The sequence below is a fragment of the Patiria miniata genome, unplaced genomic scaffold, assembly GCF_015706575.1.
Source record: "Patiria miniata isolate m_02_andy unplaced genomic scaffold, ASM1570657v1 HiC_scaffold_22, whole genome shotgun sequence".
NCBI lineage: Eukaryota > Metazoa > Echinodermata > Asteroidea > Valvatida > Asterinidae > Patiria > Patiria miniata.
This window is the reverse complement of record NW_024037061.1, coordinates 18,434,206-18,451,437: the sequence shown is the minus strand read 5'-3', so window position 1 is coordinate 18,451,437 and position 17,232 is coordinate 18,434,206. Positions and strand designations below refer to the sequence as shown.

The window sequence follows — 17,232 nt, the reverse complement described above, 5'->3', positions numbered from 1 at the left end:
TTAGCAGTGTGCGACAACTTTAGCCGTCTATGTGTACACAACATGGAAGTGTCTATTGCATCCCAAAACCTTTCATTGTACATGTAAAACGAAACTCCTTTTGGTGAACAGACGAAAAAGCCCTGTTTCATAACCTCGTGCAAGTAAAACCCTTTCTTTTTATTTCTATGAGAAAAAAATCGTTGCCTGGTGGAAATATTCCTCCATGTCTCCTCTTTCTCTACACAAACCCGCTTCATAAACGACTGCACTGAGCTTAACGACCTAATGAAACAACAGTTTTGATGCTGAACAAGTTAACAACGATCATGAGGCAGTAGAACCAACAAAAGAAACAAATAAACAAGCAAACAAGCAACCCAACGAACAGCCCAAGGAAAATAAATCAGCACTGTCAATAAACAAGTAGCATGAAATTATGGCGAATAATGTTCAAATCACTTACTAAGATACCACACCAAATTGGGGATGCAAAATCACTGCGTTCTACACTGCTAAATACTGTCAGGGTGACAATCCCAAGAATGACGGTCAAGGAACCCAAAACCATTTGACTTATTCCTGTCCATAGAATACCCTTCCAGTCACCATCTCGAGGCTGTGGGTTGACCGTGCCGACAGTAACAGGAGCTGGTTGCACCGTCACCTGGTGAATGAGGATGCTTGGGTTGAGTGACAATGATATTTTGGGAATTTATAGGGTGATAGTGGGGAGTGTTGATTGCGGTAAAATGAATTTGTCATATTTTATATAACAAAGTCAAAACCATATTAGCATATTTCGTGTAAGTGCAATGTAAACCCAACCAATAGAAATTCAATAATGTTTGACTCTTGTACACTCGCGCAACACACAAAACATGTCCTTGAGGTAGAAAGAATTTCATTTTTCTCGTGCTAAAATTACCATATGAATAGAGTCCTAGCCTGAGTACGTAAATGACATTGCGAACACCAACAGGCAACTGTATTTGTGAGTGTTTAGTCATGTATATGAGACCAATCGTATACATCTAGCTTGTACTGAATGGTACAAAGCAGGTAATGGCGACGGCATAGTAAAACCGATGCCGGATTATTATACAAAAGCACCATCACATCAATCTCAAAACATATTAAGTATCTCATAGAACTGATGACTGATAATAATAAACATATTTTAGCTGATATAGACCGTTATTTACTCAGTCTACAACATAGACCCTACTTTTCACTATACTGAACGTTCATATTTTAAATACAGGTGGAGTTGACTGACTTACCAGTTGTTGCTGGCCGACAGGCTGAGGCGCAGCCACGTAGGCAGGTGGGGCGTTGTTAGTGTTCATCATGGTAACAGAAAGTATCTCCGGATTCTGTGTAATTCAATTAATCAATCAATCATCAATCGGTCTGTCTGTCGGTCCGATTATCAACATTTGCTCGTATTTCAAACATGACTTGTAAAACGGCAAAAGAGTCGAAGCAACACAATTTATTTCGGTATTATGTTCCAGTGTGCATTTTGAGAAACATCCACTGGAAACGACTGTCTCTCTCGGCAGGCGCGAGTAAAGACCTGCTTTCCTTCCGTCTACGAGGTATAATTTAGTGGCAAAACAAAGTGAAAACAAATGCGACCGTTTTACCTTTACGCTGGAGTGATCCTGTTTCCTCAACCGTCGTCACTGCCTAGCACGGCGTACTGAACACAGCGCTTACCGACTGGGTTTGTCATGCAATAATATTGCGCACCATTACGTCATATTCTAAATTAAGCATTTGCTTAGTGGCATAAAAAGCGTCTCATCCTTCTTCCCAGGGCTCGCTTCTCCCTACGCTATGGCGCTGGTACCACCGAGTGATAAGTAATAGCCTTGCAATTCCTTGAGCTTTTATCGGATACATATTGTAAAACCCGTAACCGAAAGTCTGAACTTTCCCAAGTGCACCACCCATGCGCACGAAATGCACGTACAACTGACCTATACCCACAATGCTTTTATTAGGCGTGCTTTTAAGTCAAGTTTTTGCGTCTGGATTGAACACTTTGGATGGAGCGTGCAATGCGCTGGGGACGAGCCAAACAAAGGCAGGCGACAGATCGTAGACTGGTCCCCGGTCCCTTTACTCTAATCTGGGCAAGCCCGATTGTCGACGGAGATTTAGGAGCTTTTTATATTACACGCTGAGCTCAGGTCATATACTGTAAGTTTACATAAAACATGATCGGAATTATAAGACTGCATATACCAGCTGAGGTTTCGTGGGTCCAATACTATATTTTGTCTAGGCCAGACGAAAAGTCTTCACAACAAATATAAAAGTACAAGTACAGAATTTAAAAGCAAATTCAAACATTTGAAAATTATTTATTTAATGTTGAGCGATCAGAACCAAAACATTCTGTCTATTTAAAACCTTTGATATAGGATCTGCATAACGAAGTTGCGATAAAAAAGAAACATTAAATCATAATCACAATAAACGTGATATCATGCTTACAAGTTTGCGTGTCCATTCCCATTTGTTATTTCTTAAGACTAAAGAACATTAATTGTTGTATGGAAAGCATCCCAGAAATGAAATCAGGGGAACGGAGTTTTTAGCAGCCTGACCAAACACAAACACAACAGAAGGTCTCTCCCCCCCCCCCCCCCGGTACGGGAAGTTCTGATGCAAACAAAATTGACAGACATATTATCAAACAATAATTACTCATAATAACAATTACAAAAAAAACCGTTCAAACATCATCTTCTCATCGGGACATATCATTTGCTCATTGATACATTAGCAAAACCAAAATGAGTACTGTGTACATATAATATACAAATCTCAGTAGTACTGACTAATATAATATGTGTGAATGACAAAGCTTAGACATCTCTTTTAAGAAGAAAACAAATAAGTGTGCAACTTACGCCAAGTGCTGTTTAAGTCAACGGAACGGGTTTAAAAAGTCACAGCAGCTATATCAAGTCAGCAATCTTGCATTCTTTTTTTTTAATTTGTTTTTGCTGTGAATGCAAGAAAGCTAATGTGGGCTATTCCATCAATACCAGCTTGATCAACCAATGGATCTAATTCGAAGAAGCAGCTCGTTATGCGTTGTACAGAGAACTGTTTTTTATTTCATTATCATACAGATTCCCCAGGTGAAACATAAAACCGAAACCCCTTCCAATTTAAAAACTAAGGCAATAAATTCCATATCTAGAACCTCAAACAATTTAACATAAACTCAATATTCTGATGTGAGTTCCACCAATCAAATGACAATAATTTGTATGTCGGTTATATAAAAGCTTATATTGGTCACACCTTTATTTGTAAAGCGGTGAACCTGCTGTTGGTTAAGGCTAAATTTGGCGCCGGAGCAATTTCGAATGCACAAAACAAACAGAAAGACACTGCCTTTGGCGTTCAGTGATGGACGTCTTTGAATATGCGGCAAACCAATCAAACAAAACTAACGTGTGTTTCAGTCGGAAACGCAAAACATGCACCGAATGTCTACAGCCGAGGCTGTGATTTCGGGAATGGCACATTATTACTTTATTTAATATATACATTATGCGTAATGTTACAACAGCTTTTGAGTAAATATCTGAGTATATTATACTTTTTTTCATTGACTGCTTGATACAAATGAAGCACCTCCAACATTCTAGCTTTCATTTGAGAAAAATATTCTAAAATGGAGCCAGAGCAACATATCGCATTAGCGCTGAACCTATTTCTTGACGCGTGACTGCTAAAAGCAAAAGGTGCATCCATACAGTTTACATGAACAAGCCAAAACTTAAATTCCGTTTCAAGCCCAAGATAATTCCATCAGGTCAAAGGTCATCGATGACCTATTTAATGAGTTCTTGGTTCTGTTGCTCACCGGTTGGGGGCGCTTGAGCCTGCGGATACTGCACCTGCTGGGCTGGGTAAGCTGCATCAAAGCAGGAAAAAGTGTAAATGAAGTTTTAAGGATGAGACAGTGTAGTTAATATATACATTATCCGTTATGTAACAGCAGCTTTGGAGTAAATATTTTAGTACACTTTTTTCATTTAATACACCTTATATCAATTAAACATCCCCCACATTTCTCTTTTATGGGAAAGTTAGTATGAAAGGGAACCAGGGCAACATATTGTTTTGCCTCTTGACCTGATTCTCGACGCGTGAGTGCTATTAAAGCTAAATGTACATCCACATATACAGTTAACAAGCAAAAGTCAAGACTTAAAATTCTGTTTCAAGCACTAGATATCATGATTCCTTCAGGTCAAAGGTCGTCGATGACCTATTTAATGAGTTCTTGGTACTTTTGCTCACCAGGTGGGGGCGCTTGAACCTGTGGATACTGCCCCTGCTGAGCTGGGTAGGCTGTATCAAAACAGGAGAAGGGGGAAATTAGGAAATGAAGTTTTAAGGATGAGACGACCAGAATAGGGTGTTATACTTTCTATGAACACATATACAGAGAGAAAGACAGCTTATAGATGTTGTGAAGATTAAAAAAAAAAGGGCTACATGGGAGAGACCACAAGCCTCGCAGTTTGATATCTGATCATTATTACTATAACTTAAAATGTTGAAAAAGACATCTCTTACCAATTTGTGGCTGGCCAGCGGGAACGTTGTAGAAGGCCGGTCCCTAAGGCTGTGTGGTAACCACCACGTGTGGTCGAGCTTGGTAGTGGATCTGTCATTATTAAGAAAAGTTATATTTCATTGGAGTGTTCTTTAATAACTTCATCGTCGTCTAATTGAATGCATCGAACTCTCTTTTCCCATCGAACTCTCTGTTTAAAGATCGATCTGTTTTTATGATTTAAGTGGCTAATTATTTTTGATTTCTGAGCAAACCAACAATCTTGGCCAAAATGGTTGGGACACTTCCTGAGCCTGCCACGGTCACCCACTCCCCCGCTCCCCCAGTCAATGTTGTTCTCTCCAGCTGATGGAGCACTCACCGCGCAATGAGAGACAACATCGAACGGGGGCCGGGGGCTTGGGGGCTCAGCGATATTTGGCCAGGATTGTAGATCCATAAGGCATTTGCTTTATTATCCGAATGTTATTTTTTTCCGTTGTAACATTAATTTAAGAAAGCGATGTGAATACACGAAAACTCTATAATACCTTTATACATTTCGTCTACTAGCTTCAGTGGTATTCCATGGCATGAAACGGCGAATAACTAGATTTTTTTGGCCAGAATAAAATGGAAGTGATTTTGAAGGAAAGCAAATCAAAGGATGAAAAGGTATGCCTATATGACCTTACTTGGTAATAACTGCAATACGTGTATACATGCCTAGGTTGGATTAGACTGCTAAATTTAAACTGGAATTTTCCTCAAAAGCATGAAACAGTCACAAGTTCTCAAAAGTCCTTAATAACTTAATCACAAGGCATCATGACCAAAGTCAAGTCACAATGAGCTGTTGTATACGACCATAAAACTGGACTTGTCAACTGAATTGTAATTTTAATACTTGATCTTGATAAAACAACAAGCAATGCAGATACAGAGGATACAACTTGGTGTTGTCACAATGCAGTACCTACCACAGTCTGAGTTGCTGATCCACCACTGCAAAGGGGACCACAGGCCATGCTGGCACCAATGATGGCGACAATAAACTCCACCATGGCGAGAAGTATCAGTGTAGCAGAAACATCATTGATGGCTGCCTGCATATAATCATTGCAAGAGATATAATGTATCAGTTACCTTCACACTTTAAGGGTATCCCACAATTCAACACATATTAAACCTAAATATTTTTGCGGTACGTAACGATCCGTCTTATGAACGTCTAGGCATTTTTGAAAATCTTATAACTTCATCATACATTTTGAAGCACAAATCGCAGTTTAGAAATACTTTAAATCAAGAAAAGCGGAGGAGACGTGATTCTCATTAATATAGTGCTTCAAGAGTGAAGCAACGACGGCAAATTCAATGAGAAACTAGAGGTTATAGGAACAACCACACAGTGTTGGGCTATCATGTTTGTAGCAATCACCACAAACTTCGCCGAACACATCAACTCAAAAAACAAAATTCGACTTTTTCAACATGCCGCTAGAGGGTGCTCTAACATTTGATGACGTCACCTGTAATATTTTTGTAAAGTACAGCTTAAGCAGAGACTGACATCGTTGAAAACAAGTTCACATCAATTTTAAATTATCAGGCACTTCCGGTTTCGACCGGAAGGAAGGGTTATCCGATTTTGCACTTAATACAAAAAAATGACGACCCCACAATATTGTATCGATTGTCATAAAAACAAAATTAAATCTCTAACTGTTGATTTTTATATTGATTTTCAGAGATTAAATCTAGAAATCTTTGCTTGCGTGTAAAATGATACTTGATGACGTCATCGTGACGTCATTACCAGAAATCTCAAGAGCTATGTTACCTATGCTATATATAGCCAAATCTTGATTGTATCTGTCGCGGTTGATTTTTCAGCAATTTCGTAAGGTTTTTAAAAGGTCTTTTTATTATAACTTCTGATCTGATGACGTCATCAATGTTTTACTCGCACCGGTGTTGTATGAAATTTTGAAGCGATTACCGCACATGTCGCTACACACATCGACTGAAAATGCGTTTTTGACAGTTTTAACCTGTCGTCACCGATATTATTTGGTAAAGTTCAACATAGGCAGAGACTAACATCGTTAAAAACAGGTTCACATCTTTTTCCAATTTCGAATTATTGAGCACTTCCGGCTTCAACCGGAAAGAAGGGCCACGTGATTTGACGTGATGAAGATCATGTATTATCATATCAATTCCCGTAAAATTCAAATTCCGGCATCTCACGGGTGATTTCTTATTTATTTTTAAAGATTACCTGACCCATAATGACGTCATAATGACGTAATATCAACAAAGTACATCCTCAGTGGGTTGTGCATTAATGTTTTGAAAAAAAAAAATACATGATAATGCATCATGGTTGTGTTATGGTTGGGTGAACAGTGAACACGTTTCAGTCAGAGCTCCAGAAATACTCATCATTTTTGCGAATTTCCACTCCTAATTATAAGTACATTATTCATTACATTAACAAACTCCATACCTGGATATTCATGTATAAGTTCACTAACAACCTTCTTCCGCTAGTCTTCTCTTCCTTCTTCACTTCCGTTCGCGCCATACTATAGCCACTCCACGAGATCCTGCACCAATCTATATGTTCCATTCACTCGCACCTCTTATTCTGTGAACACCATTCGCTTCTTTGGTCCTTGCGTATCGAATGCTATAGATGAGCGTATCAGATGTCAGCGGTCTTTTCAAGTCTTCATACAAGCAAGCTCTTATCTGCCATTATGCATCGTAGCCCTCTCTCCTGATTAAGTCTACTGTGTTTCTGTATTCCTCACATGTTATTTTTGGGTTTTTTGTTGTCTTTTTGCTCATACAGCCTTTTGCCATCTTTTCATTTTATTATTATATGTTCCTTGTCTCGTGCCAGCTTACCCATTGTAATATCTTTGTTTGTTTGTTGGGGTGTTTGATTGTTTGTTTGTCCTGTGTTTTTCTGTCGGCTGTTTTCCACAAGCTTCTGCTTATTAAAACAGCCCGATGCTCTATTAACTTCTTTTATTTTGCTGTTAATTTGATATATACTGCTTTATGGTTTAACGCTTTTCTCTAAAGTTTGTATATATTTTTCTCATGAAGCTTGGAAATGAATTTACAGTTGAAATGAATTGAATTCATATATGTTTTCATTTTGACAAACAGTTCTGAGGAAGAATTTTTCATGAAGAGTACAAATTAGAAGAATAGTAAATTCTTACAATGTTGGGCTGAAAGCCTAACACCTAATAGGCCTATACAGGTGTAAAAAAGATGAAGATAGAAACCCCCTGAGGCAGAAGCAAGAATACGTTTTCATTATAAGGAGGTTAAAGTTCTACTTACCTTCAAATCACAGTGTGAACGAGGATCGTCATAGACGGCCACGAAGACGGCCACGACGCGGCCATAATAATTATAAAGATAACGCGTAATTAAACGCGGATAGCAGTGTTCATTGATGAATGACATCCTGGCAGCACCAAAACCAATGACGCAGCACGTCGCCAAACAAGCCAAGATGGACATGACCATGTAGCCGACAGCCTGTGCAGAAAAACACACAATTTATTCAAACTCTTTAAAAAAATCTTGATGTAGGCTACATCGCTGGAAGTGGTCCAATATTCGCTAAATGGTTCTATGTTAATATTGAGGCCATAATTATCTGCAAATAACATAGTAGGATTCTACTTATTGGTTACTCTTCCCATTTTGAACATTTTCCATTTCAAGGAAGCAACAACTGAGCACCATGATACTGCCGAGTATTAAAGAAACCCTTAACAATGGCTTACCCATCCAGAATGCTTCTTAGATCCAGACACTATTCCACAGATTCCAGCGAAGCCATAGAACTGTAAAAACATTCAAGGCTGAAATTTAAGGAAGGCTACATGCTTCATTTTGAATGTACATGTGTAGCAGATGTTTATACGAACCCAACCATCATTGGCAAGATATTGAAAAACTTAAACAAGATATGTGGACACAAAATGGAAGTGTCAAAAACATAACGTATCATTGTACACGTAAAACAAAACAAAAAAAACACCGTAAACCTCGTAAGCTATGTGAAAAGTGAGAAATAAATTTTGTGAGGTGGAAATATTCCGCCCAATTCATTTTCCTCTCTCCACACAACTCTTTCCTTTTAAAACGACTGCACCTAGCTAAAAGAGTCAATAGGCATCAGAACTTACACAAGAAACAAAGAAACAAACAAATCGGTACTGTTTTTTAAAAAAAAAATTCGCATACAAATTCCCCAAAAATAAGTCCACCCTCCCCCCCCCCCCCCGGCTGTGACACCCCCCAAAAAATTATACTGGTATAGTATCCGCCTGTTCAAATTACCTTACCCATTCTGTAATCTAGTGTTGATAATCGTGGAATTTGAACAGCGCCCCTATTGAAATATGGTACCAGCTCCCCCCCCCCCCCCCCCCAGTTTTTATATTTTACGGAGGCCACATGTCCGGAGAAAAAAACCTGTGTACATTTTCCGATTTTTTTGGCTAATGAACCCCCCCTCCGCGAAAATTCCTGGATCCGCCCCTGGTCAATACACAAGAATGGCATGGAATTCGGGAGTATTGTTTCATACTTACTACGATACCACACCAAAGTGGGGATGCAATATCACTGCTATCGTTCACACGGTTAAATGCTGAAAGGGTGACAATCCCCAGAATGACGGTCAAGGAACCCAAAACCACTTGAATTATTCCTGTCCATAGAATACCCTTCCAGTTACCACTTCGAGGCTGTGGGTTGACCGTGCCGAAAGTAACGCCGGCAGCGGGTTGCACCGTCACCTGGTGAATGATACGGAAATGTTCGGGTCGAGTGGCAATGATAAAAACTGAGAGTTTTGATATCAAGTCTAGCCTCAGAAGCATCACGTCAGTCCGCGCGTTAGAGCGCGTGATACTGTGGGGCAACCAATCGGCATGCGCGTCCTGCATGTACACTAGGCTGATGGGCATGTCTGGCTATTAATTATTCAGGCATGTACCGCGTGAACAAGGGCGTGATATCGCGCAGCGACCAATCAGCAGCGTGCATCCGGCTTGGTCTGGGGCGATTGCCTCGTGGCCTGGCGTGGGATCGGCACTGCTGTGAGAGACTTCAACGAGTAAATTCCTGGGAGTGACCGCGTTGTGTCGTGCAATCTCGTGAGCTGACAGCGTTTACTGGGTTACCGTGGTTGGACCGGAGCGGGAGAAAGCCCCATCGCGCCTTGTGTGATCGGTCAGTAAAGCTGGACTTCGTTGTTTACATCCCCCTGTGCAGTTTAAGGTCTTATCGGATATGATTTGGGGTGGATTGTTGTTAAGAAGTCGGGATATTTCAGATATAGGGCCTGAGTTAAGATAATAGTCGGACCCGGAGTAAATCTGAAGGTTGGGGAACAGTTAGGCTTACTTCAGACTTAAGGATTGTCTTCCGTTGTTTGTGCCATTACGCGTAGCTGCGGTATAGCTGCCCTGTGAGTCCGTAGGCTTGTTTTCCCATTGAGGAAGTAGTGTAGCTAAGACTGTTCGGAAGGTCTGTCTGCCGTTGATCTATGCCAATTGGCGTGGCTGCGGTTGATGCGGACTTGGACAACTGAGCTCGCTTTTCCTGCCGGGGAACCTGCTTAATCGTGACTTGTGGAGGGAATCGTGACTTGATTGCGGCCCTGTAAAGTCCGTGAATCCTGAGTTTCCCGAAGGTTTACTGGGTTAACGTTCAGAGGGCTATTATTATCGTCCGGTGGGTCATAGAAACGTTACTAAGTATCCCGTGTGTGTAATTCGCTGGTACGGTCAACATCAAGCCAGTAGCAAGGATTGTGTTCTATTGTATAAATCTATTCTGTTATTTGTAGACCTCATTGGGGTCATTTGTGCTAAGTGAAAGAACACTAGCCCGTTATTTAAGTCAGTGGTGCAGACGACCACTTTCTGATAAACTAGAAACCTCAAGTCTAGGTGAGGTATACCCAAGTGAGGTTTACCTTAAGTGAATTACCCCGCTAAGCTGTGAGTTATAATTGTGCAAGTTAATCATAAGGGAGTGCAGTTGACCCCTGTTGAACCAGACGATTATAATTGCATAAGCTAATAAAGGGTGCAGTTGACCCAAGAGCCGTACGAAGATTATAATTGTATAAGTTAATGACAAGGGGTGCAGTTGACCCTTCAGCTAACAGCGAGGTTTACTAGTGTTCATTATCACAGCGAGGTTTACTACTGCTTATTCTAATAGCGAGGTTTACTAGTGTTCATTATCACAGCGAGGTTTACTAGTGCTTATTATCACAGCGAGGTTTACTAGATTATCACAGTGAGGTTTACTAGTGCTTATTCTAAGAGGGAGGTTTACTAGTGCTTATTCTAAGAGCGAGGTTTACTAGTGCTTGTTTTAAGAACGAGGTTTATCAGTGTTAATTCGAACACCGAGGTTTACCTGGATTCATCAGATCTGTGAGGTTCATCGTTGTATAAATTATTGAATGGTGACGCATTGACATTATATTTGAAGTGTGCTAAAGGAATAAACTAGCTGATTAACATCTTGGAATAACTGGTCACTGTGAAGCTTATGTAGTCCCGCTCTCTGTTGGATATATCTGAATAAGTTAGTCCCCTCTTTTGTCAATAAAGTCAAATACTTAATTAATCGCAGATCGGTGGTATATTTCCGCCAAACGAACAGCCCCTAGGCTTAGTCCGCCGTTCGTTAACTATATCCCCCCTTGCGTCAGGCCAGGTAACCGCTCATCCTTGTGCGAGGTTTATAAATATTTTTGTGGGTTAGGCGAGCCCTCAAATTAGAATCCCTCCCCGGACCGTTCGGGGTTGAGCCCGCCCAGTATGTTGAAGGGATTGGGACCTTGCATGGAACCGATCGGCCTGGATTAACTCCACCTGGCTTCTGCACCATGGCTCTGGCTCATCACAAAGGAACCAATTTGCGACGCGCTCATCCTCAAGCAGGCAACAATGACTGTGATGAGCTTCATAGAAGTTGCCGCTGGTAATCCCAGTGGGCCGAATAATCCTCCAACAATGGCTAGGCTTCAATTTATGTTGCCTATTGTGAAACCATGAGTCACCAGGTTGGACCGATTGGGGCGTCACGCTTCAGTGACCGGGTGGCTTCTGGCTTCGTACCGATTGGGGTGAAAGAAATTAGCATACCGGACCCAGTACCCGAACGGTCGTTATCTGATGGCTCGCCTTAAGGCCAGGTCTAATTACATTCTTCGATCGGGTCAGACTGTCGGGTCACCTAGTTATTCCCGCCACGAAGGGTGTATAGCTCGTTTCGCCACAATAGTATCATCGACACTAATGACAGAATGGCCAGTTTCGCCAAGGCAAATTGGGCCAATTTTACATTTTAATTAATCAATAGCTTGGCGCTCGTAGATAATGAAAATATATTTGAAGCGTGATTTTAGATCAGAGTAATTAACTAAAAGTGGCACAAAAAGGGCGGAGGGGGCGGGGCCACCACCACCATTCATGTACATTTTCGCTGATATCGTCACAATGCACTTTTTAAATCGTGCCGAGTTTCCCTGACATGTTTGCTGATGTCTTGCATTTATTTGACACCAATTTTATGAAAACAGGGCACACTAAGCTTCGTTGCAAACTGTCCATTTTCAAAAACAGGTAGGCCTAAGAGAGTGCCGACTAACACATCGAATTGAAACTTCACATGTACTACAAAATTAAGGAGGAGAAAATAAAACCAGTTTTTATTGATGTCTTGGCAGTTGTAGAAAATGAAAAAGTATCTTAAGGCCAAAAAAAAAATACTCGGTCTCGAGTCAGCGCGCGCGTCGATGTTAATCATGCGCGTCAACCTTTTTTCCCCTTCAAGTTAACCCAGAAGCTACAACAACGACCTCTATTGCCGCACCTCCTCAAATATTTGTACCAAGGAGCACCAAAGAATGAGGAAATTGCACCAAGGCAAATGATAAAGGGCACCAAGGCAAATTATGGAGGACCCCAATGTGTAATGAGGACACATAAAAACAAAATAGTACCTACCTTGAGTGTACAATTCAAAATTTGAAGAAAAAAAACCACCAAAAAAATAAAAAATAAAATAAGGCCAAAAAAAAAAATTCTGTCTCTGGTCAGACCAAAGTTCCAGAATTGACGCGGGGACGCGTTTTTTTTTTGATTTTTTTTTTTCTTCAAGCTTGGATTGTACAGACAAGGTGGGGTACTATTTTGCTTTTTTGGTGTCCTCGTGTACACTGGTGTCCTCCATAATTTGCCTTGTGCTCTCGATCATTTGCCTTGGTGCAATTTCCTATTCTTTGTTGCTCTTTGGTAAAAAAAAAAAATGAGCAGGTGCGGCAATAGAGGGCGCTGTTGGAGCTACCGCGGAACATTTTGGAAAAAAAAAAATTGACGCGCATGATTAAAATCGACGCGCGCGCTGATCAGAGACCGACTTATTTTTTTTTTGGCCTAAACCGCGTCGCCGCATCAATTCCGGAACTTCGGTCTGACCAGAGACCGACAATTTTTTTTTTTTTTTTGGCCTAAAAGTGAAGCGAAATTGGAATTCGATCTATTTGTCGGCACTCTTATGCACACATGTAAATGTACATTATCGATCCTGGGTCTCCCGCCACGCCTTGAGAACAATTTGTTTATCCCCCGGAAACAGCAGCGAGACACTTTCTGACGAACTTGGCCGCACTCGGGTTTCGTTGGGCTGAAACTAGTGATAGGTTTCGTTTTTCTTTTTCTTGTTACCCTTTTTTTCTTTACTGTGTTGGCAAATAATGCATTACCTGGTTTTAGCTCATATTTTTCGTTATCATCAAACATACATTCACACAATACTCGAAGTGCTTCTAGAAAAAATATCCATGTTTGTTACAGTCGAACGACCTTGTTTAAAAAACAATCTTATTCAACGTGGTGCAAATTACTGGAACAGTCTTAGTGAATCTATGAAAAAATCACCATCACAGGCTATATTTGTCAAAAACTAAGAAAACAACTTCTTGATGCATATTTATAAATGTAATGTGTAAATTATCTCGTATTGTTATGTCTTAGTACCTGCATGCACACTCATTTGTTGTTGTAGTCCTTTGTCCTGTCTGTCCCATTGTCTGTCCCTAGGTTAGTGTACAAAAGCATTTTTGCTTCACCAAAACTTAAATGTTGTTCTTTGTGTAATAATTTGATATTAAACTTAACCTGTAATATTGTATTAACTTATTGTAAACACTGTAGCCTTCATCCAAGGACAGCATCGAAATAAATGTACTACTACTTCTACTACTACGTGTTTGAGCGGGAAAAAAAAACCCAAAAAACAAATTGTCGTATAGTTTTTAGTTGTTTGTGTTTCAGTAGAATAAAATGAAACAAATACGAGTGTGCTGTGATATTTTTTTATCTGTATACAGAGGACAAGGATTTTTTATTTTGTTTTTAGGAATACGCATCAAAAAAGGAATGCTGTAACTCGATGCGTTGTCCCTTTTTCGAAAGACAGACCCCAAAACGGTGTCCTGTAAAGGCTTTGCTTTTTCTTTGTTTTTTATTGTCCCAGCCACGTGTTAGCCATGCCCAGGTCATCTATCGCTAGATCCTAGTATGGACCATGGTTCATCCACTAGAGGGGGTGTAAGTCTTGTGATCCTACTGGAGGGGTTGGAAATTGGCGGGAAAACCTAATGTGCTTGTGCGCATTTACATAGGCTTGTGTACAAATGCATTGTTCACATAGGGATTACCTCGACCACCCCTGTGGCAAAAATGGAACTGTCAAATGGCATTGAGGAGGTTAGTGTCTGGTTTTATTGACTGTTTATAGGGCCTGAGTGATACCAGGGGTTAATCTGGGTGAATGGTGGACTTTGAGGGCCGGGTAGCTCAAATTACATTGTGTCATGGATTGATTCCATGCAGCCGTCTAATATCACAGCGCCAAAAATTAGCACGCGAAGGGTTAAAATTCAAAAAAGGGTGTACGGTTAATGGTTTGCTTTTCCTTTTTTCTTTTTAAGATTCTAAAACGGTAACTGGTAAAGGGTGGGTTTGCTGGGTTTTTTTAATTCAAAAACGGTTACTGGTAAAAGGTTTGCTTTTTCCTTTTTTTAAATTTCAATTCTCAATTAAAAAGACAGAAATGGGTAAAGGGTTTGCTTTTTAATTTTTTTAACAGATTCAAAAAGCGGTAAAATGTAAAACAAGTTTGTTTTTCTGTTTCCGTTTTTTTAGACGCATAAACGGTAACTGGTAATCGATTTGCTTTTTCTGTTTCCACACCAAGATTATAATAGGGTAAACGGTAAAGGTTTTTTTTTTTTTTTTTTTTTTTTTTTGACAATTTTCAAACGGTAATTGATTGGACGGTATGTACACAGATCATTATCAAGATGGGAAAGTTACATCTAGACACCTGTTTTGGAAAATAGACATTTTGCGATGAAGGTAAGGTTTGCCCTATTTTCCAAAAAATGTGTGTCAAAATAACTGCAAGACACCAGCAAACCTGTCAGGGAAACTTGACACAATTTATAAAAGTGCATTGCGAGGATATAAGCAAAAATATACGCAAAAATATACATGGAAGTGGGTAGCGAGCCCGCCCCCTCCCCGAATTTGGCGCCGCTCTTATTTAATTAGTCTGATCTAACATCACTCAAAAATTATATTTCAATTATCTTCAAGTGCCAAGCTGTCAAACGAAACTGATTTCGTTCTTGTTTTCACAATGTTAAGTAAATGTAAAATTGGCCCCATTTGGCATGGCGACAATGAGCATCGGTCTGATCTAGCGAAGCTTAAGACTTGCCATTCTGTGATCAAGGTCGATGATACTATGCCTTGGACCATAAGGGGATTTTTGTTAAACCCTATCCAGCTCTCAGCCTAATATGCTAGGTATTTATTGGGTAGTAGTGTGGAGTGATGAAAAAGATGAAATGAATTTGTGATACTTTGTAGAACAAACTCAACGCCATAATGGCATATTGCATACCGGTGATTGATGTAATGTAGGCCTAAACCAACAAATTACGAACACCAACAACTACGAGAGAATAATTTGCCTTGTAGGCCTACACTCGACAGGCGTACAACAAGTACAGAACGTGTCGTACAGGTAAATATGATGTTCTTTCTCATTCTGACATTACCATATGAATAAAGGCACTACGCACATGACATTGCAAATACCAGTAGTAAACTTTACTGGTGTGTGTGTAGTCAAGTGTGAAAGCCAGTCATGTTCAGTTGACCTGTACAAACTGGTACAAGGTAGGCAAAATGGCGACGGTGCATTGACGGAATCTTTTACCCAACCCGAGCAAACAGAAAGTAAAATCACCATTGATTTCTAAATTACACATTTTCTCACAGATCCAATTGTCAATAAAGCAATCATAGAAATGAGCAGCTATTACCCAGTCTGCTGCATTAGTCTTAATTTCACTTTTAGCCAAAACTGAACAGTCTAATTCCCGAAGTGGTCACGGACTTACCAGTTGTTGCTGGCCGACGGGCTGAGGCGCAGCCACGTAGGCCGGTGGGGCGTTGGTAGGGGTCATCATTGTGACAGAAAGTATCTCTGGAATCTGTTAATCCAATCAATTAATCCATAATTAGTCAGGCGGTCGATCGGTTCAATTCATCCATATTTTCACATATTTTATAAAAGTGAGATAAGGTCTGAGTGTTAATACATTTATACTTCTGATTTTTCAAGTTCACATAGTTTCGCAAATGCTCCATGGGACATCTTCTGGAAAAACCTGTCTCACTCTCTCAAGGCGCCAATAAGCACTTGCTTTTCTTGCCATAGTAATGATAAACATTATTATAGGACATTTAAAAGTGATTTAAGCGAAAAAACAAACGCAATCGTTTCAGTACCTTTCGCTGGATAGAGTGTTCTTGTTTCCTAAAACGGCGTCACTGACGGAAACGGCGTTCTAAAGACCTACACACAGCGCATACAGACTGGGTTTGTCCATATATCGTACAAGGGAAAGAAAAGACACTCTGCTGAAAAAAAGTAAAACAGGAAGTAGTTTTTCGTTTGAAAGGGCGCCACCACATTACTGGTAGGTGTAAAGTAAATTTGCTCCAGTCACTGAACGCGAGGTGTGCAAGTTAGTTGTGCAAAGCCACTAAATCCCCCCTTTCATGTCAATCATGGAGATATGTAACATCATAAATCTGTTTTTTCCCTGATTTAGTACCACTCAGGTGCTTCAGGGGGAAATGCTTAGGTACCTCATTTTGAGACAGTGTACAGTATTGTGCTGTGAATGAGCTGACTGTATTGTAAATAGGCATGGGCTTCAATTGGTGGGGGACGGGGGGTTGGACATGTGCCCGGACATGTGCCCACCCCACCCCCCCCCCACCCCCCCCCCCTCACACACGCACTTTTTAAAGTGTGAGGGGTATCGTATCGTTTGTCCCCCCCCCCCCTGTACACTTTTTTCGTCAACGGATACAAATTGTAGCCCATATTTCATTCTGTAGTTCAGAATAGCTGATTCAATGACTCCACACTCGAAAATAATGTATAAATGACGATCTCTTGCTCAAAAACAAATTGGTTAAAATGGTCAGAAATCGCCTCAGATCGCACCACAAAAG

General features: G+C 40.4%; 1 protein-coding gene and 1 long non-coding RNA gene across 2 annotated transcripts; both read right to left on the bottom strand.

Annotated features, from left to right (window-relative positions):
* Positions 1–214: 214 nt before the first annotated feature.
* On the bottom strand, positions 215–1,707 carry LOC119730576. Its single transcript, XR_005271383.1, has 3 exons — positions 1,629–1,707; positions 1,263–1,355; positions 215–646 (listed from the first exon to the last, which is right to left on the bottom strand). It is a non-coding gene; the product is annotated as an uncharacterized LOC119730576 (long non-coding RNA).
* A 529-nt stretch (positions 1,708–2,236) lies between these two features.
* Positions 2,237–16,175, bottom strand: LOC119730145. The gene is made up of 9 exons (XM_038202918.1): positions 16,107–16,175; positions 9,199–9,405; positions 8,386–8,445; positions 7,934–8,134; positions 5,551–5,676; positions 5,122–5,179; positions 4,591–4,681; positions 4,312–4,362; positions 2,237–3,922 (listed from the first exon to the last, which is right to left on the bottom strand). Exons 1-9 carry the CDS (start codon positions 16,173–16,175, stop codon positions 3,868–3,870), a joined length of 918 nt encoding a protein of 305 aa, XP_038058846.1. The 3' UTR covers positions 2,237–3,867.
* Positions 16,176–17,232: the final 1,057 nt, after the last annotated feature.